A 22,865-nucleotide genomic window follows, 5' to 3' on the forward strand; every position below is an offset into this window, starting at 1 on the left:
TCACCGATTTAAAGGGTGTACTTCCAAGCCTTCCTGTCAGAGAAAAATTTAAAAGAAGAGAAAATGGAGAAGTTACAAAGTCTTGTGATCATCCACTCATAATGTCCCTTAAATGAAATGTATCAGTCAGACCAATTGTTTACTAATGAAGGGTTTTTTTTAATTAAGTCACTGTCAAATCTGTGGGATTTTAGAAAATGGAACTGTATTGACAGTTTTTTTCCAGATAGTTAAGTTGGCTTTTTGCCCTGCTTGCAAATGTAAGTCAAAATTGTTGAGGGTGGAGACATTTCTGCTGTAATGTGATATGTATTCTTGGAAAATCTCAGATGCTGCAAAACTGTGCACTAAAAATAAAAGGACTATGGGAAGAAAATGTTTTGGGTGAAACCTTTCAATATCTATGAGCACTAAGTAAAGTGATAACAATCCTAAAAATGGTATAAACTTAGTAGAAAGACAATTTAATTCTAATGAAGACTACAGTATAGTAGTAAGTACTTCCAAGATAGGGTCTCTGGTCAGATACACCTCAGGCGATGAGTGTGGGTGAAGGAGATCTAGCAAGTGCCACTTCAAACTGACATCATTTCCCTCTTTATAGTTGCATCTGAGCCAGTTCACATTATAGAAATATATGATTCCCATTTGCAAATAGTGGAAAACAAAAAGGCTTTTGTAGGATTAAAAAGGAATTATATTTCTCCTTAACTCATTTCAAAATAATCAGTACATTTTTAGTAACTATATTTTTAAATGCCAAAGTATATGTAAAGAACTATCTTAGCAATATAACTATGATGAGAACCATAGCAAGGACCACAAGAGGTTGTTTTATATATTTTAGGAATAAAATATTGAAAAGTTTATCCAATTTCCTCAAAGCCTACATGACCCACCACAAATGGCAATAATATCTAATTCAAAGATGTATTAAGTATATGTATAAGTGATAATCACATTAGTTTAATAAACATATAATTAGGATTCATACTTCCACAGGTTCTGATATTTAATTAGTTATAAAACATTCTGTAAACATTTTGATAACCAGACTGAAAACCAGAAAATGTTTTAGAGTTATCTCCTTATCATATAGTATACTAAATTCAAAGAGGTCAAAGGACGATGAAAAAGACTGAGGATTATACTCATCTTATTTTTAATGAAGAATTAATGTTTTAATTAAACATAACTTGTGTTCACTAATGTAGTGTTAGCAAGGCAGATGCCATTGGACTGGGAGAGGACACCTGCTGCATTTGATCTTTGGAAGTGATGTCATTGACCTCTTTGTCTTGGAAGACTTCGTTAGTTTCAGAAATGCAATAGAGGTACCCTCCAGTCTTCTTAAAACTATCTGGAGACAGCTTCTAGTTGAATACCGATATAGTCTATTGAAAATGTGAATGTTCTATTCAGTAACATAAATTGGAGTTTGTTTTCCCTTATGTTAACTTTTGAAGAAATAGCAGAGATAACTTTCCAAAAAAATTTTTAACAGGATTTCCTCTCCTTTGGAACCCATAGCCAGTTAGTAGGCAAGACCTATGGATTCTCTCAAAAATTTTTCTGCAGTTGGTCTACTTTCTCATCCTCAGGGTCACCATTTCAGCCTGACACAGGTCTGCCATCTCTCCAACTTTGAATCATTTTTCATTATATATCTCAAAACATCTTTTGAAAATACAGCCTAAGTTATTCACAAACTTGCTTCTCACTTATTTAATTGATTGCCCATAAAATGGAGTTTCAACTTGTTTAATGTGGTTTTCAGAACCTTGCAAAATCCTGATCTCTACTTCTTTTATCTCTCACTCCTATCACTTTGTTCTCTCACACACTGTATTTCCATTAGCCTAGAATTATCTCATTTCATATTGCAGATTAGGTATTACTGGATCTGTCTTTATCTCCAAGCATGCACTTCTTTCTGGAACTCTTTCCCTGGCTTGGCTCTGATTTCTTATGGGAATAAATTTGGATGTCTGATTTGCATTCCTAGAGAACACTGTGTGCTTCCTCTCGTTGTGGCACATGCCACACTTGGGACTGATGTCCCAGAAATAGTTTTCCTACTGGGATGCAAACTTCTTTGAGAGCAGGGGAAGTCCCTTGTGCATCTCCCGCTGATACAGAATGCCTGGTACATAGCAGGGCATTGTAAATATTTATGGAATGAAATATATGAAGTAGGAGATAATCCAGTGATATCAAAAAATGTACTGGAGTCAAGATTATGAAAAAGAAAATACAAATGAATGGAGAATCCAAGTATATTAAAAGTCAAAAGATTCTTGAGTTTTAACTTTTAGGCATCATTGAATTTAACACGGTGGTTTCAGTAACACACTGGAAGCAAAAGCCAGAGAGTTTTAGACTTAGGAATAAATATGAATTAAGGAATTGAACAGATTCCATAGGCATGATCTCTCAAGAAGTGTAACAATAAAACATAATGATAATGCTAGGAAGGAAGGACATGATAAAGGAGTCAGAATTGGGTTTGCTTTTTAATTTTTTTTTTAAACTTAGTATTGGAGAAACTTGGAGACGTTCTCCAATTTTTCTACTACTTTGTGCTGCTTTCCTGATATAGCACATAGAAAGTTCTGTAAACATTTCCTACTGCACAGTGAATTCTAAAAGACTTATTTTGGGGATATTATTTATTTATTTTTCTTATTTGGGGGGGAGGCACCAGGAATTGAACTCAGAGGCACTTGACCACTAAGCCACATCCCCAGCCCTACTTTGTGTTAAATTAGAGACAGGGTCTCACTGAATTGCTTAGCCCCTCACTTTTGCTGAGGCTGGCTTTGAACTTGTGATTCTCCTGCTTCAGCCTCCCAAGCTGCTGGGATTACAGGTGTGCGCCACCATACCTGGCATGTTTTTTTCAATACTTAAGGAAGGAAAACTTTTTAGACTTTCAGTCTACCTGAAAATTAAGCTCTTTTTTTCTCATGTTTGTTTATGAAAACAGGTGCTATGGTTTGTCCTAGTGTATGCAAATTTTATCCTTACCAAAACAATTTGGTCTTGAGTCTTCTATTGGCTGCTATTAAACGTCTGGACTTTGAGATTTGATTGTAAAACATATTTTCTCTTTAGTCAAGATTTGGCATGTTCAGGCTCTAGGTCTGATATTAAACATTGGATATAGTTACTTGCGTTTACGATGGAGACTCAGTTCTAATGCTGTCCAGCCATCACACCCCACCCCTCAAGCCCCATTTCTTCTTTCTTTTCTTTTCTTCTTTTTCTTTCTTTTCTTTCTTTTTTTTTTTTTTTTTGGTGATGGTACTGGTGATTAAACTCAAGATTTCATGTGTATTAGGCAAATGTTCTACTACTGAGCTACATCCATAGACCTTTTAAAAATTATTTTGAGACAGGGTCTCAACAAATTATCCAGGCTGTCCTCAATCTTGCAATCCTCTTTTCTCAGTCTCCTGAATTACTGGTATTACAGGTTTGTGCCACAGCACCAAGCACCTATTTCTAATTTTGAAATCTGCTGTTATAAAAGAGGCATTTAGTGTCAGTAGTGTTTTCCTCAGGTCCACATGATTTTGTTACATGAAGTAAACAAGGTGTTCATGGTTAATTAAAGTTTCAGTAGAGAGTCCCCTTACCTGAACAATAATGTCTCTGATTATGAGGATAAGGCTGGTAGCTGGGTCATTATTCCCAGCCCAGCAAAGTTAATCACTGACTAGTAAAAGTGAGAAAACATTCACTATATTTGGAAATGGTTTAATCTTCAACTTTTGGGATAGCAAGTACTTCTCTACATTTCTGAGAACAAATGATCCTGCTGCTCATCAGTGTCTTGTCATCAAGTTTATTATTCTAATTTATTTTTCCCCTTAACATGTTACTACATTTCTTTAATCCTCTGTGTTCTGAGTTCATCAACTCAGGGAACCATTTCTGAAATTGTTGCTGATGTTACTTATAAAAATCATCACTAGTTTAACGGAAGAATGTACTCTGTATTCCTGGTTTGTCGACCAAGAAACCAAAAATTCCTCGTTGACAAACCAAGAAACCAGGATGAACATAGGTTTCCTGTACAAGGTCCGTGTGTAATTTCACCAGAAATTACAACCATGAAGAATGCTAATTTATTTGTTTATACACATGTGACTTAATGAGACTAAACACTTAACTAATGTTGAAGTAAGCATAACTCATTTCCTGTTGCCCTTTTTAAGTTGATTAAAAACAAAACAAAAAACAGGGACATTTTCTGTAAATTAGGGTACTATGCAATACAGGAAAAGAAAGAATTTCAAGAGAGGTTGATTGGTCAGTTGTATACATCTAGAATCAGAATGAGTAGACAGATAAGAATTAAAATGTTGAGTTTGGTTCCCAGAGTTGAAATCCAATGTGAATGAGAGACTAAATTTAGTAGAAGAGTTATCATAAGCTGTATTCTGCCAAACATCTAAGTCCAATACTAGAATTCTAATATGTATTATAATAATTTATTTTAGAAAGAAGTTCCATATTTTTTGTCAGATGCAATCTATAATATTCTCTTTCTCATTGCCTTCATTTTTAGAGTATCTTCTTTTGCTAGTCTTTGTAGTTATATTTTGAGATAATTGAAATTATGACATTCAGTTACCATTCTTTCTTGTTAGCATTGATGCAAATATTTGCATTTTTATTTTTTAAAATAAATAGGTATTTAAGATTATCCACCACAATCTGTTTGATTATTTTCAAGTTTTACAAAAAGTGGATCCATAGACCTGGTATGTAGCTTAGGGGAAGAGCATTTGCCAAGCATGCAGGAGGCCCCCCGAGTTTAGTCCCTAGCACTACAAACAACAAGAGTTAGATGCACATAGTTGCTTCTTTTGGAAAGAAAAAAAGCAGGAAATGAATATGAAAAAGTAACTCTGGCCTTATAGTCAGATCAAAATGTTTCATTTAACTTACTCAGATTTTTGCAACCAGGGGTCAGCAAATGATCAGATTTGCAGCCTGATTTTACAAATAAGATTTTAATGGAATGTATCCATGCTCACTCCTTTGTTTAGGGTCCATGGCTGTTTTCATGCTGCAACAGTAGAATTTATTAGTTGCAAACAAGGCTGCATAAAATAATAGTAAGATAATATTAGCATTATGTTGAGATGTGATAAAAATGGAGATATGGATTTTTATTGAATGAAGGCTCAAAGGGAATGTGGCTGGAAACTTTAGACTTTTAGGTCTTTGAGAATTCATATAGCTGTTCCCCATCACTTTATGACCTTTGGCCTGCCTCAGTGAATGGTTGAGATAAATAATTCCATTCCCTTTGGGCAGAATGTATTTTCTGCTCTTGAACACATAGAATCTTCCTATGTGCCCTATTGATTCATAAATTGCATATGATCACAGAATTGGGGTATAACTATAAATGACAACCCATTCTGATAGCTTCTGGCAGCATCCATAGTGTCCCTGTATCTGATATGCATGTCACCTCCTGGGTGTCCAGTGTTGAATTTAGTTTTCTTATTTTTCTCCATTAAAAAAAATGAATTGTCCATTGTTCAGATCTGATAAGATAACTTACCTGTGACAATTTACATACATACTGAGAATATATCAGGTCATTGAAAAACACCGAAAAGAAAAAGAAAAAGATCACATTCCAGTACTAAAGATTGAAATATAAAACTGTGTGTTGGATGATTCAGATACCATTATCCAAATGACAGAAGATACAGATTCCTAATTGATTTTAATATAAACTTGTAGGCCATGTTTTTTTTTTCAGATAAACTTATCTTAGTTTATAGACTAAGCCTGATTATGTAGAAATTGGTGTCACTTGGAATTAGTCTGGGTAATAGAAAACAGGTTGGCTCAGAAGTCAGATAGACCTACAATTGCAACACTAGCCCTGTCAGTTTCTAGCTTTTCACTTGCAAGAAAATGACCTGAGCTTTGGAGCCTCTGGCCCTTTGGGGATAATAATACTTGTGTCATATGGTTGCTGATAGGATTAGTTATAAATATAGAGTCCCAAAACTGTGTCACACACATTGTAGGGAATTTGTAGCTGTGGGTTCTTTTCCATTATTCCTTAAGGTTTTCTTTTTTCTTTAGAGTAGAAAAGAGTTGGTGGATCCAGTCAAAGATCATTAGTGTTGTTAATGATGTGTTGAATTCAAACTAGACAGTTTTAGTGACAATTAACTAGCAATAATTGAGTTATGAATTATGTGGAAATTTACAACCATGACATCGACAAAAAAGTAGAAGGGAGAATATGCAGGAATGGAGATGTATATGAGTTTAGTGGGCCTGGAAAGAGAATCTTTCTTGATTTATCCAAGTGTTCTCTATATATGGATCCTCAGACACCTGAAAATTCCATATGTTCTTAGTCATGAGGAGTTCTTTGAAGAGAAATTAATTCTTATGATAATATTTTAAAGTTATTTTGCTATTTATAGTGATAAATATTTTCATTTGCAGTAGTCATTTTTACTAATCTTGTTTTTCATCTGAAATTCCATATTCCAGGTCCAAAAACATAACATTGGGCATCATTATGTCTTTCCCTATATACTTTCTTCTTTAGGTATTTTTTAGGAGATATTGGTTTATACAATTCATATTTTTTTAGAAAGAAGAATGGAATAATGATGGAATAAAGTAATAAAACTAATAAAATATAGATTTAGACTTGAATTTTTGTCATGGTATTCCACTGTTAAGGAATCAAACTAGAGCAAATGGATTATAAAAATAAAAATTAGTAGTTTGTGTTAAGAACATTTTAGAAAAAAACATTTTATTTGACAAATGTTAAAATACTAAAAGCAAGTATTTTACTACAGTAGTATATTAAATGTGCACATATTAAATATCTTTGCCAGATGTTCTACCCATTTTGTAATTGGTACCTGCAAAAAAAAAAAAAAAATATATATATATATATATAAAATTATTTACTTGAAAATGATATGACTCTATGGTCTTTATTTTCTGGCACCTGTCTTCCTCTTGTTTTCGTAAGTGTAAAAGGTCATTCCTCTTAGTCCTCTTTCTGTTCTCTTTGCCCATAGACACACCGGTCAACAGTGTCCTTGAATTGATAGTGGCTGTTGCTTATCAGGACAGCAGTTCAGCCAGAGGAAATCACAGCAGAGACAGCGCCAGCATCATGTTCTGCACAAAGCTCAAGGATCTCAAGATTACAGGGGAATGTCCTTTCTCCTTACTGGCCCCAGGTCAGGTTCCTAAAGATCCAGCAGAGGAGGTAGCAGGAGGTGCAGAGAGCTGCAAAGCAGCCCTGCCCATCTGTCAAGACATCCCTGAGAAGAATGTACAAGGAGCACTTCCACAAAGAAAGACCAGTCGGAGCCGAGTCTATCTTCACACTTTGGCAGAGAGTATTTGCAAACTGATTTTCCCAGAGGTGAGTGAGTGCATGTCCTTTAGAGAGGTTAATGATATTTTGAAATTGTAAATACATACATACATACACACACACACACACACACACACACTCACATATGGTTTAAGGAAAATACTTAAACACTTGCTTTATCACTTTTAAGGTTATACTAAATACAGAATATTTCCTTAAAACATGAAAACACTTTTTAAGAAGAACCATGCTTCAAATTGTGTTTAGTCTTAAAACGTTTAACATCTTGAATTATTTTCAAAAAAGATTATGAATTTTGACAAACTTTATCACTTTGAGCAACTGTTTAACTCCTGATAACCTCTGTTTCCTCATCTGTGAAATGAAAATAATAATATTATTTAGTCCCTAGAATTTTATGAGTACTAAGTGGAATCATCCGTAGCTCTTGCCATACCATAAGTACTCAGTAGCTTTATCTATTGTTTTAAAATTGAATTCTTTGAAGAATAATGTGCTTTCTGACAGGCTTTCCTGTCCTAATTCCAAAGAGTATCATTTATTCCCTGCCAACTTGCAGAAGTCTGGAAATCTCCTTTTTTTATTGGCTCTGAATCTAAAAACTGTACAAATTAGGTTTAACCCAGGCATTCCCTTGGCTCAGAGACATGAGCTTGTGATTTTCAGTGTCTCACTGTTGTTAACTCAGGAGTGATGATAAAGGAATCCTTATGCACTATTACTGGGATTGTAAATTAGTAAAACCACTATAAAAATCAATATATAGGTTTCTCAAAAGATTAGTAATGGAACCACCATATGATCCAGTTATATAACACCTCAGTATTTATCCTCAAGTACTAAAGTTAGCATTTATAGTTGTATATGTTTGTAACAGCACAATTCACAATAGCCAAATATGGAACCAGCTTAAGAGTCTGTTAACAGATGAATGAAAATACACACACCTACACACACACACACACACACACACACACACAATGGGGTTTTATTCAGCCACAAAGAAAAATGAAACTGTGTCATTTTCAGGAAAATGAAGGAACTTGAGAGCATTATATTATATTAAGTGAAATAAGCCAAACTAGGAAGTCAATGTTTATATAAAGAGAAAAAGAGGAAAAAAGGGATGGGATCTTATGAAACTAGAAGGAAGACTAATAGAGTAGAGGAAGGGAACTAGAGAAGGGAGGATAGGAGGAAAGAGGTATTGATGAATGAAATTTACCAAATTATATTGTTGTATTGTGTGCATGTTCAAATATGTAATGATGATTTCCACCATTATATATATAGTAATTATAATGCACCAATTAAATTTTTAAAATATCTTTATATTAAAGAGAGAGAGAGGGTTAAAGGAAACTTTAGAACATGGTATTTACCAAAGGAAGTCAAATATTTAAGAAATGGAGGTGGAGAGCTCCTCTCTCCCTACAGGGCTAAAGAGAAGAGCAGTTGAAAATTCTCATGATACCTTCATCCCTTTTCGATATTCATAGGCTTATATAAACTCACTTAATCTATAAAGTTGGACATTGACATAGTCATAATTCAGCTACCATAATATGTTGATAATTTTAATTAATACAAAAATCAACATTTTACTGATGCAGAGCACCAAAGAACCCAGACTCACTGACATTTAGATATAAAAGGAATTTCAAAGAAACCTCCCTCCACCTGCAGGCAGGAAGTATCAGAGAAATTTAGTGACTTAACCAAAAACAAGCAGCTTTTAGTGGTTAGAGCAGTAACTGATTTGAAAATAAGGGTAGAATTACTGAGAAAGAGGAGACAAATTGAAACTTAAAGGAAGATGCATCAGAACTAGCGGAAAGTTGAGGGAGCTTACTACAAATATTATATTATCACTATAGTATCTTGGCTCATGATCATTGAAATAGAAATATTTAATTATGTTCACTCCTCTTCAGTCATAAGACAACCAGCTTTGGCTAGGATGAGAAATATAGCCCTTCTCAGGGGGTGTTTGTATCATAGTCTGAGAAGTGGTTAATACTCTTATTTCTAAGCATAGAGTGAAATGCGTAGAGGTGAACAGATGGTGATCATGAGAAAATTGGATTGTTTCCATCCTTTCCCTGAGTTCTGTCACGTTAGCTTTATTATTTTGTTGGATAAATTTTGAAGTGCTACATTAAGAATATATACGTGTTGGAATCTCTTTTTGAAACATTCTGATTCACTTGATAGTGTTCCAAAAGTCCCATAAATTCTCCTCATTCTTTTTCCTTTTTGATCTTCTAATGAATAGTTTCAAATGACTTATCTTTGAATTTGCAGATTCTTTTGCTCTATCAAATCTGCTACTAAAACTCTTTATTTGTCAGTTTAGGTAATATGTTATTGAACTCTGGAATTTCTGTTTGGTTCATTTTTTACATTTTCTACTTCTTTGCTTTTATTCTCCGTTTGTTCACAAAGTTTTCTTGACTTTGTCTATTTGTGCTATCTTATATCTTACTGAGCAAACATTATTATTTTGAATTTCTTGTCAAGTAATTCATAGTTCCTTGTTTCTTGATGGTAGGTTATTAGACATTTATTTTGTTCTTCAGTTGTGTCACATTTCCCTGACTCTTTGTGTTCCTTATAGCTTTGTTCGGTGTCTATACATTTGAGTTTTTATGAGCTGGCTTTAAAGGTATTGGAAATACCTTCAACAACTGTCCAAGACAGAGATTCTGTGACCTTCTGAAACCTTTTCAATGGATGTGCATGTTCCATTTCTCTCCCGCTCTCTTGGAGAAGTCGCGGGATTGTGTGAATTCTTTTATTCTTTGAGACGTGTGGGCCACTATAAACTGCCCTACTTTTTTTTCTTAATGAAATGTTCTGAAATGCTAGGTTGGAATATGAAATATAGGTTATATTTTTCCTTTATCTTTATTTAGAATAAACTGTGTTGTTTTTTCATGAACTCACAAAAATACTCAAAGAATTGACTAGTGTCATGTGGCAGAGAGGACAAGGCTATAGTATGACTCTTCTTCTTCTCCATCTGACGTCATTTGCCATATGACAGTAAATGCCTCATTGTTGAAAACAGTTGTGTGGTGAGCCGTTCTAATTAGACCGTGGCCGCCATTAGAAGATGGCGCCGGCTTCCACTGTGGCCTGTGATAAACAACTCCTAATATGGAGAATTGGCACGCAATCCCTTCCACCCTATGAGAAAGGTCCACGTGGCAGCTTAGGATTGGTATGCGGGAGGCTTTATTAGGCTGTGCTTGGGCGCTCGGCGGGGGGTCACTAGAAGAAGATACATGAATCAAGGCCTGAATAAACTGCTGAAAGAAGAATCCTGTGTCGTGTTTTCCCTTGCCGGCGAGGGGTCGCGGCACAGTTGAAATGTGTACTAATCAATCTGAATTTCATCATTGGCTGTCCAAACATCTGTTTGTCTTTGATATATACCTCTATTTTTCACTGTTTCTTTTTCAAATTGACAGATTTAATGTTCAGCCTGTTTTAGTTTCAGTTCTATCAATAATCCAAAGGAAGAAACTCAAAATAGTATTTGACATCATAGTTCTTATTTTAGGTAATCAGATTTAACTCTTTGATTACGTTTTTGTGAGGGATGGCAAGTATTAAAATTCATTATCATTAGAAAATTTACAATGGGAGCTGTTCATCCAGAGTAGTGGAATATTTGAGTTTAAAAGGTCTTGATCATTACATCCAAATTTGTAATTTTTGTCTGAAAAAAAATTGAAAGCACATAAAATTAAAATACCAGTTTAAACTTAAAAAAACATAATTGAAGTCATGAAAAACTCTTTGCATCTCAATCATTTATTGGTCTTTTACTATTATATTGCTTATTTTTTCATAGATGTTGCCCCCTGATAATCCTGTGAGCTCCTCAGTCATAGAGTCTAAGGAGCTTTAATGGAGTTTGTAGCAAATCAGATCCATTTTCTGAATTGAATCAATTGCATTAGATATGCTCACATAAATGGTTTTACCCCATATCACAGATCTAGAGAAGAAGAGGATATGAAGAGAATCATGGGGTTCTACATATGTTCCAGAATATTGGGTTGTAAGGAGAAAAAAAAAGGAACAGTGTTATAATTTACCCTTATGAATTAAAGTATACTTGGTCTATTAAAAATTGTATACAAGTGAAAAACCAATTGAAATAGTGACATCCAAAAACTATGACAATGAAATTCTGACCATCGAAAGTCAGAGTTTCTGGCCATCCAAAGTCACCTCCATCTTGCCTAAAATAGCAATTATTCATGAAATTTTCATTCAGAGTGCATTCATAACACAGGAACTAGTTCAACTGGTGAGACAGTAAATGAGGTTCATCATCTAGAGTGCTGAAAAAGCTGAATTTCTCAAGAGCAGAATATTACCCTGATATTACTAGTAACAGAGTGTTGAAATGGATATAAATCCATAAAACCATGGGCTTGAGTTCTTTCTTTCTTTCTGCAAAATATATTAATATGGAAAAAGTTTCATAAATAATTCAGGGTTGCTGCCTTTGTAAATGAGGTCTCAGTTTTTCTTCATAGTGTCTGCTACTCAATTTTTTTTTTTTTTTACTTTTATTACCTGTCTCTTCCACTGGGATGAGTGTACAACCTAGAATAGCACTCACTCATAGTAGATAGAATATACATATTTATTGAATGAATGAGTTACATTCCTTCTGTTCACTATTCAAAGTCTTGAATGCTTAATCTGTAAAATTTTATTAGAGAAGTGTTATAGTCAAGTATAGAATGTTACTCTTAGAATTTCTTAGAAATTATTTCCAAACTAAACTAAGTTGAATTATCTTGTTTATATATGAATTGCTGCTCTGATCAAGAAGGTTTTTTGTTTGTTTTGTTTCTGGCACTGGGGATCAAAACCAGGGCCTTGCACTTGCTAGGTAAGTGCTCTGTCAATGAGCTACACCTATTCTGAATCAGGAACTCCTGATGGGCTATGAGGAGAGAAATGCAAACAATTCTGTCACTGGAATATTTTTTTCTTCCTTTTCCTCAGGGCTATCCCTTCGTGTCTTTCAGTCAAGACCCTTTTTGGTGTTTCATGATCTTCTCATTGCCAGCAGGGAATAAAAAATTGGTCATTTTCTTCTAACCTTTGCTGTCCTTATAAGAGAGGGAGGAAGAATGGTCCCTCTTCCTACTGTAGCTGAGTTTGGTGAAGCAGGTGTATTCCAGCTTTTCCTTTTTGGATCAGAACTCATTTTCCTAAAAAAGAAAGTATAAAAGTCCAATAAAAGCATTAGTAGTATACTGGAGAGACATAATGAGTTACTTGATGCTGTGGTTGAAGTAGTGGCAGGGCATCTAGGGGAATTTCCTGAACCAATGAGTGATGCCTATGGATTCTATAGAAGACTTGACATTACCAAACTGGAGTCATCTGTTTAGACGCAGACTCAGCTTTATTGTCCTGTGGCTGTCAGTGAGATCATGGCTAAAGAGGCAAAGCCTGTGTACAACCTCACAGCCAAACTCACATTAGTCTGAGCTCATTGTTTCTTCCCAAGTTAGAAGAACACATAGCAACCCAGTCCCAGCTTCCAAAGTGTAAACCCACTATATTAAATCATTCAGGCAAGAAAGTTTCTCCTTTTTTAGAAACCTTCAGAATGAAATTTTTAAAATCTGCATTTTTCAAATGAATTGTTAGGTAAGGAAATGTTTAAAACATTTCTTTTCAATTTCCAGTTTGAACGGCTGAACCTTGCACTTCAGAGAACATTGTCAAAGCATAAAATAAAAGAAAGCAGGTAAGTTGAACCACTTTAGTTCTGTGACCTCCCTGTTATAACTACTAATATGACTGAAAGTAGCCAGTACTTACTGCATGCATCAACCTTTATTGAATCATTATTATATGCCAGAAATGAGCTAAGTATTTTAGCAGCTACTAATTTGAAAGTAAGTACATTTATTTTTCACATTTCATAGAAGACTAAATTAGGGTTTATGCAAAAGTTTTAGGATTTTACAACTATGTAGGAGAATGCAGAGCTGAAATTCAGCTTGGTTTTTTTTTTTTTTTTTTTTTACAGCTCATGATTTTAACCATGTTTCCATATACTTCTACTTTCAACAAGCTCCCATAAGGTTTATACTTTCATATATACTAAGGGGTTATGTGTAAAATATTTAGGAAGTATTTAGCAAAATATTTGGTAAGGCATAGACAGAAAAAAATCAGAACAGAGGTCCAAGTAGTGAGCTAGCGGGCACTCTTACCCTAACACACATATTTCAAAATGTTCAATCTTTAGCAAATGTATATCAAAATGGTAAGAGGAGGAGGACCCAGGCTTGGGGAAGAAGCTAAGTTACTTACTAATTCTTAAGGAAGTTCTTCAGTATCAGCATTCTCATAATCAGTTTGGCTGCTCTGGTGAATATGATCATATTCTGTGTGTATGTGTGTACTCTCTTTTAAATTTTTCCTTGAAAAGATTTTGGAGGAGACTTAATGTAAGGTGACATTTCTTTTTTTAAGCTGACATGTATCCATTTCTCAGCACCTTTATGGCTGGTGAATAATTTGATCAACCCTATTTCTGATACCTTGAAATTTCAAGGATAACTTAATTTGTCAATAATACAATAAATATTTGAGTTAGATTTGCAGAATTGAACACTGGAATGCTGCAAAGCAGTTACCATCATTGGGATATTTTATAAATGCATTCATCTATCTCCTACCCATGAGTGGATAATCTGTCCTGTGGATTATCTGGGCTTAATTTTCCTGGCCAACTGACTGGTCCCAGGCTACAGGCAGCAGAAATAAGCCAAGATGGGGTCAGGGAGAGGTTCAGAAGGAGAGAGTGTGAATCTATGTGTCTGACAGAAGCTTTGTTTACACGAGTGATATGAAAAGCATTCCAGAAGGCCTCTGACCTTAATTCTCAGTCAGACTGATAAGATAGCCACAAGTCATTCTTGCCCTGCTACTGTGTCTGTCTGCTTAAGTCCTTGGCAGCCAGTTCACTGGAAATTTATTCTTAGGGCTTTGCGTCCTGAAATATTCTGACAACCACGGGCAAATATGCAGAAAGGATGTGTTCCCAGGGCCATATCTCTTAAAATAAATCTCACCACTTGGTAAACAATAATCATTTTATTTGGAAATCTTGAAAAATAGTTTACCACTTTCCCTGTTTCTTACAGGACAAAAAGATAACTGTCCTTTTAAATGATATCATTGTTAATTGTTAACAATTGTTAATTGGATTGTTAATCCTAGGATTGCTTTGCTGATGAGCAAAATGGCTCTTCTTTGCTCTGCTTTTTTTTTTTTTTAAGTGTTGGGCACTCTCTTTTCGTTTCTGTTTCTCTCCTTCACTTGCTTATTGACAAGTCACATATCATTTTCACTGTTCTCTGTTTGCCAATGGATATACACAACTTAACCCTTTTTATGTGGCTTATTATTTTCTGGAACTTGAAAAACAAACAAACAACAACAACAAAAATACCCAATATATTAAACAGGAAATTGCCCTTGACTGAAGTTCTTTATCCCCCACCCCACTACCATTACCTTTCTCCTGTTTCAGAGAATGAGTTTTAGTGTGGTCATTATGTCACTCAGGTTGGTTGCTCAGAGAGCTTTTGCTTTGTTTCTTTTTCTGGGATCTTCTAATCATAGCATCATTTATATATATATGAATTCATGAATATATATATGAATTCATATATATATGAATATATATATGAATATATATATATATATATATATATATGAATATATATATGAATTCATGGGTAGGGTGTGTATAGTGTGTGTGTATGTGTGTGTGTGTGTTGCATACATGCATTTGCTGGTACACATGCAAGTGATTATGACTGCTTATATTTTTTGAAGATGAATTTTGAAGAAATTCAGGTGCATGAATTGCAGTATGTGCTTTTTGGACAAACTAACCTCTGTTCACATCTCATATCATGGGTGCTGGGAAATGGCAGCATTGACAGCGGCTTGCTCCAGCAGTGGAGGCGGGAGATCGCAAGAGCAAAGCCAGCCTCAGCAGCTTAGCAAGGCCCTGTCTCAAAATTTAAAAATAAATAAATTAAATCAAATTTAAAAAGGACTGGAGATGTGGCTCAATGGTTAAGTTCCCCTGGGTTCAATATCTGATACAAAAAACAAAGGAAGGAGGGAAGGAATGAAGGAGGGAGGGAGGGAAGGAAGGAAGGAAGGAAGGAAGGAGACCACAGGGTGAGGAAATCTCTCATTCTTTATGAAAAAAAATTGATTAATATAGACAAATATCTAACAAGTGATTCGGGGATCTCTAGATCCAAATTTCATATAATACATACACACATATTCATATATGTGTATACATGCATACATAAATAAATCATAGGGTGAGTTTCAACCCATTTAAATAAAATATTTTTACCTAATACTGTAAATAGTTATAACTAGTATACCTTTATATGACAAATTACTGAACTGGCCAGTTTCCCTCTTGAACATATTTCCTTGTGAAAACTTCTCAACATTATATTGAAATTATATTTAAAAATTTAAATTTACCTGATTGTAAACTTGATTCATCTAATGGCAAATTGAACCACAAATAGAACCTTGGGTGTCTTTTAATATGCTTCAGTAACTTAGTAGATTTTGTTATAATCATATCATGGGTGTCAGAAATTCACCCTCCCCATGAATTCATACAAATGATGCTATGATTAGTTAGAAGATCCCAGAAGAAGAAACAAAGCAAAAGCTCTCTGAGCAACCAACCTGAGTGACATAATGACCACACTAAAACTTAATAAATTGACAGGTTATCCTGTTGAAATTACTGAAATATTTTTTTTTATTAATCAGAATGTCTGCTATTAGGTTATCAATTTCTGTGCTATAAGTGCAGTTTGATAAAATACTATATTTCTCTGGTTACTAATTTTCTATACAAGAGTAAGAATGAAAGTATAATTTGATGATGTCTGAGATAAATATGTACAGCTCTAAACCCAAAAAGCAAGAAATACTGTGTATTAGTTTAAGAAAAAAAAAAAAAACAGCAAAGCAACAGTGATACTTAAAAGTAAAATCCCTCTGTATGTGGATTTTTTTTTAGATACATGATAAGAAAACTCTGAAGATTTATTACTATCTTTGTGTGGGAGGGCTGGGGTTACTAGAATTGAACCCAGGGCCTCACACGTGCTAAGTAAGCTTTTTACCACTCAGTCACATCTCAGTCCCCATTACCTCTTCTTGAGCAGGTCACACTCCTGGTTCTCTGCCAGTGCATATTTCCTTTAGTATTAGCCTATGTAAAATGAACATCGAAGGCAAATATGCTTCAATAAAGATGAGGAAATACTCTATGTCATGTGCAATTCACATACAGTTTGGACTTTCCCAACATTGCTTTGGACTGTACATGTCACTGCTCTGTTCCTGCAAAGTTGCTAGACAAAATTTGTTTCTGCAAAGCTATTACCTGTCATAATTTCTATATGTTTCCTATAATATGAATTTTTAGCATTCATGTATCATTTTATAATTTAAGATATTGAATTATTTCCAGGAGATTTTTAGAAAGAGAAGACTTTGAAAAACTAATTGCAGATCAAGCAATTGCAGCAGGTAATAGAAATATTTTCTTAAAAATACTTATATTTACTTGTGGGTGAAGTGGTCAATATTTTACATTGTGTTACTGTAATGTGATGTATTATATGTTATTGTTTGATCTCAAACATGTCCTCTTTTTATCATCATTATTGACTGAGAAGTAGATAGGCTAGATGGGAAACTGACTTACAGACATTCACAGGCTTTGGTCTTGAGCCCAAGCATTTCTAATTTATACACAAGAAATTCTGCTCAACAAGGTAAAATAAAGAATGTTTTTAAAGGTTGAAATCAATCATGGGAGAAAGGGTTTTCAGTGTTCCCACGTTAATAACTAGCTTGGGGAAAAAAATAGACGAGTGACTATTGTACTGCCTTTTTCAAATTTGAATACATGGACCAAGAGGTTGCCTCTTTCTAAAAGTACAATTTGTACAGAATTATGATAATAATGGCTAATTTATATTGAGCCCATCTTAGGAGCCAGATATTATTCTAAACATCATCTCCACATATCACAATAGTGTCTTGAAGCGGTTAGTGTTATTTTTCCTGCATCGCAGAGGAGAAAATGTGGTACACAGAGGTTTTGGAAGGAGAAGCTGTAGAAAGTAAATAATATATTTAAAGCAAATATTCATCCAGGTAATATTAAATAACAAGGGTTCATTCTGCTCAGAGGAAAAACAATGCTTTATAATTATCTCCACACAAAATTGAGTCTCACCACCATTGATATTAAATTGATTCCAGTGTTTGACACACTACAGGAGGTCCTCTGAGGGGTGAGGCATTTCATAAGGAGAGATGGGAAGGCTTTTTCTAAGTGGACTTAATCCTGAGATTCTAATTGTTGTCTTATAGTTAATAGAGATTAAAAGGTAGTTTATTACACTAAATTGGTCATTTAAAAAGATAACTGAGGATTTTTACTCAGAATTTTTACCAGAATTTTAGAAGCTAAGCGGTATTGATAGTTTGACTCTAGTTATTTGATTTTGGTTGGAACTCTTATTAGAGGAAATAGATAAAGAGGAAACTAAATAAGCAAATGAAACTAGGTTGAAAATAGAAGTGACAGAACAGCCCTACCCAGTTGACTTCTCCCAGGTGGCAGAACTTGTGCTCTGTGTTGTCAGGGGTTCCAGTGGAGACCATCAGAGAATCCCTCGGTGAAGAGCTCTTTAAAATTTGCTATGAGGAAGACGAACACATACTCGGCGTGGTTGGAGGCACCCTGAAAGATTTTTTAAACAGCTTCAGCACCCTCCTGAAACAGAGCAGCCATTGCCAGGAAGCAGAAAAGAGGGGCAGGCTTGAAGACGCCTCCATTCTATGCCTGGATAAGGAGTATGATTTCTTAAATGTTTACTATTTCTTCCCCAAGAAAATCACGTCCCTGATCCTTCCCGGTGTCATTAAGGCAGCTGCTCACACACTGTATGAGACCGAAGTGGACGTGTCCTTGATGCCTCCCTGTTTCCGAAGTGATTGCACGGAATTCGTCAATCAGCCCTATTTGTTATACTCTGTCCATGTGAAAAGCACCAAACCGTCTCTGTCCCCCGGGAAACCCCAGTCCTCCCTGGTGATCCCCGCATCCCTCTTCTGTAAGACCTTCCCATTCCATTTCATGTTTGACAAAGATCTGACCATTCTGCAACTTGGCAATGGCATTAGAAGACTGATGAACAGGAGGGACTTTCAAGGAAAGCCAAATTTTGAAGAATACTTTGAAATTCTGACTCCCAAAATCAACCAAACCTTTAGTGGGATCATGACAATGCTGAATATGCAATTTGTCATACGAGTGAGGAGATGGGACAACTCTGTGAAGAAAGCTTCAAGGGTAAGGAAAGCTCAATATTATCTTTCATATAAATTGTTATTTTATATTTGAGTACTAAAAACCATTGCATCACTTCAAATGTTTTGATTACACATTTATGTCTAAAACAACTCCCTTCTGAGGCTGTAATAATCTCAAAATCCTTTCTGCATTCATTTACTTGCTTACTTGATTCATTAATTCACAAATATTTATTGAATATAATTTGCCTTTCAAAATCCTTATTGGGTATTTAAATTTAAATTAGATAAGTGTCTATATAAAATTATTTTATTATCAAATAGTTAATTTAGTTTGAATAATAAAAATATTGTTTTATAATAAGTAAAGAAAAACCACATATTGTAAGAGGTAACTAATTGAATGTTTATTTATGTGTTTGTTTTTTGCAGTGTTGAGGATCTGACACAGAGCCTTGAACATGCTAAGCAAATGCTTTACATCTCAGCTACATTCCCCAACCACTAAATTGATTTTTAATCAATACTTAATAGATATGATTAATTGCTACAGAGAGTGTGGTAGGGGATGAGTTCTGACACATGGTAGAGAACTTTGGTAATTACTTAGTTTCAGGAAAGAAAGTTTACAGTCATAGTTGATAGTGTAAAAAAAGCTGAGAGGCTTAAATGCTTATAACCCCAGGACAACCACTGTTTCTAACACTGAAACAGCTTTAATATTAATTTTTATAGTAAAATTAACATATCTACATGTGTTTTTAAATGGCTAATACACAAAGATGTTCTTTGCAGCAAAATTATGAAAATATCAGTTTTTTACATTTTTGTTTACAGCAAAATTACTATTTCAAAATTACTTTTTTTGCTAAACAATATGTTTTGGTCATCCTTTCATATTATTGGGTATAGATCTATTTCACTTTTCTGGAAATTGTGCTATTCCATTGGATGATCATGTTCTACTTTATTTAACCAGTCTCCCATTGAAGAATATTTGTGTTGCAAATAACTGCTTCAGTGGACACACATACATATTTGTGCACATGTGCACCAATTTTCTGTGGTCCAATTTGATCATCTCTTCCAAGCCCCCATCGTGCTAGCTGGTTGGTTCTCTGTTTTGTGTTTATAAAAGGCAACATTGGTTAAGTGCTACAGGCAAAGTTGAAATAGGGACATTACTTTTTCTATAGGATCAGCTTTCTCCCAGTGAAGTCTCTGGGAGAGACTAATTATTTATTAGCCAATAAATAATATCAAAAGTGTCAGGCATAGTGGTGCATGCTTGTAATCCCAGCAGCTCTGGAGGCTGAGGCAGGAGAATTGCAAGTTCGAAAACAGCCTCAGCAATTTAGGTAGACCTAGCAATTTAGGTAGCCCAGGTTTAGTGAAATTATTTCTCAAAATAAAACATAAAAGGGGCTCAGGATATGGTAGGTTCAATCACTTGTAGAGAGAAAGAGAGAGGGTGTGGGGAGAAGGAAGAAAGGAAAGGAGGGAGCGAGGGAAGGAGGAAAAAGGAAAAAGAAAGAGAAAGAAAGAAAGAAAGATCTGGAGTTGTGTTTCAGCGGTAGAGCACACACTTAGCACATGCAAGGCCCTGGGTTCAATCCTCAGCACAACGTAAAAAAAATAAATAAATAAAGGTAAAAACAACTAAAAATAATAAATAAATAATAAAAAAGAAAGAGGAAGAAAGAAGGGAAATATTAAAAGAATATATTAGCAAAATTATCAGCATGCTTCTTGGTGAGAAAGCCTTGAAGCCAAGAAAGCCTTCAATGTTTTGAATTGTCCATTGGAAATCATAATTTTTGTGTAGTGCATACACCAAAATGTTCTTCAAATATCTGCAAGCATTTTAGAACTTATACCAAATTGGAACTTTTAGAAAGCATTTTATTCTTTTGCATTAGGTTAAAAAACAGAGTTTGAATGCCTAGCGATTATCCCTGTATGTACTTCCTCTCCTTTTGTCTCAGAAAGATGCTGCAAACTTGAATAAACCAAAACAATTGGGTTCTCCTTTGTTTTGCAGGTTATGGATCTCAAAGGCCAAATGATCTACATTGTTGAATCCAGTGCAATATTGTTCTTGGGGTCACCCTGTGTGGACAGATTAGAAGATTTTACAGGAAGAGGGCTCTACCTATCAGACATCCCAATTCACAACGCACTGAGGGATGTGGTCTTGATAGGGGAACAAGCTCGAGCTCAAGATGGCCTGAAGAAGAGGCTGGGGAAGCTGAAGGCCACCCTTGAGCAAGCCCACCAAGCCCTGGAGGAAGAGAAGAAAAAGACAGTAGACCTTCTGTGCTCTATATTCCCCTCTGAGGTGGCTCAACAACTGTGGCAAGGGCAGGTGGTGCAAGCCAAGAAGTTCAGTAATGTCACCATGCTTTTCTCAGACATAGTTGGGTTCACTGCCATCTGCTCCCAGTGCTCACCACTGCAGGTCATCACCATGCTCAATGCCCTCTACACTCGTTTTGACCAACAGTGTGGAGAGCTGGATGTGTACAAGGTAAGGGTGGGGCAGGGCAATGGTCATTTACAGGCAAAAGTCACTGTGAAAAAAGTACTGTGCCTAGAATCTGAATTGTAATGTAAATGACAGGCTTTCTCTGCAGGGTCAGGAAAGCTATACCCTGGAACAGTCTTTGTGTATCAATTATGTGGGTGTTCTCCAGCCCAAAATAGCTTTGGATCTGCACAGAAACAGAGCTAATTGTTCTAGGAAAGGACTGCCACATTGTCTTCTCAAAGAATAAGCATAGAATGGAGGAGGGAGAAAGGCTGAATGGAAGACAGTAAAAAAGGTAGAGTTTAAGAGTCAAGAGAGCAGCCACTTCACTGTGCAAACCGAGTTGAATTATGAAGCATGAGATATTTCAGGGTATGACTCATATAGGAGAACTTTATCCTTTGTGTCTTTAAAGAGTAAAAAAAAAAAAAACATGATGATTATAAAAAAATTCCCTTTAAATAGATTAATTCATGTAAACAGAGTTTACATGGCACTTTTGATAGCCAGTTAACAGAAATCAGAATTACCTACTTAAGGCACTTTTGCAGCTTGGTCAAGGGTAGACATTTGAATAAGACAGATCTGTCTTCAAATTTGTTCTCTACCTTGCATACACAATAAACTGAGCAAGTGAAAAACCTTTTCTCAATTCTGCAACAGAGAAATATCCACCTAGAGTTTATATGCATGAGTAACACACTACATCCCATAAACTTTGTGAACAAGACTATTACAAAGGTTATCATAGAGTTATGGATGAGATATTCAGGATTTATTGAATGATTATAATTAACACTGAGGATACAACATTGACTGTCTCTGACACCTAATAAATTAGTTTTCAAAGAGTCTAACTATTTTTAGGAAGAGAGCTAATGAAGAAATTTCACATTCTGCTTGCTTCGTCAGAATTTAAAGTTTCATATTGGTTTAAATTATATGCAATTTCCCTTCTCTCTCCCTTTCCCTCCCACCTCTCATCCCTGTTAAATGTTAATCTTCTTCTCCTGCTCTTCGTCCCTACTCTGATCTTAGTTACTCTCCTTATATCAAAGAAGACATTTGGAATTTGTTTTTTAGGGATTGGCTAGCTTCACTTAGCATAATCTGCTCTAATGCCATCCATTTCCCTGCAAATTCTATGATTTTGTCATTTTTTAATGCAGAGTAATACTCCATTGTGTATAAATGCCACATTTTTTTTATCCATTCGTCTATTGAAGGGCATCTAGGTTGGTTCCACAGTCTTGCTATTGTGAATTGTGCTGCTATGAACATCGATGTAGCAGTGTCCCTGTAGCATGCTCTTTTTAGGTCTTTAGGGAATAGACCAAGAAGGGGAATAGCTGGGTCAAATGGTGGCTCCATTCCCAGCTTTCCAAGAAATCTCCATACTGCTTTCCAAATTGGCTGCACCAATCTGCAGTCCCACCAGCAATGTACAAGTGTTATACAGTGGAGGGGGTAGAGAGAGAGGAGGGGAGGGGAGGGGAG

The 22,865-nt window shown here is 35.3% G+C and overlaps 1 protein-coding gene across 3 annotated transcripts in view; it reads left to right on the plus strand.

Moving 5' to 3' along the window:
* The window catches only part of Gucy1a1 (guanylate cyclase 1 soluble subunit alpha 1), a 61,485-nt gene that overhangs the window by 23,453 nt on the left and 15,167 nt on the right, over positions 1-22,865 (plus strand). For 2 of the 3 annotated variants that reach the window (XM_048813549.1, XM_015484504.2), the window contains exons 2-6: positions 7,083-7,435; positions 13,132-13,193; positions 16,986-17,044; positions 18,172-18,881; positions 20,883-21,368. In XM_048813549.1, the coding sequence (XP_048669506.1) occupies positions 7,181-7,435; positions 13,132-13,193; positions 16,986-17,044; positions 18,172-18,881; positions 20,883-21,368 (1,572 nt within the window). In that variant the 5' untranslated portion in view covers positions 7,083-7,180. Of the gene's footprint in view, positions 1-7,082; positions 7,436-13,131; positions 13,194-14,439; positions 14,536-16,985; positions 17,045-18,171; positions 18,882-20,882; positions 21,369-22,865 lie in introns of those variants that run through there. The other variant, XM_048813550.1, reaches the window with a different exon arrangement.

Source organism: Marmota marmota, unplaced genomic scaffold (genome assembly GCF_001458135.2).
Source record: "Marmota marmota marmota unplaced genomic scaffold, marMar, whole genome shotgun sequence".
NCBI lineage: Eukaryota > Metazoa > Chordata > Mammalia > Rodentia > Sciuridae > Marmota > Marmota marmota.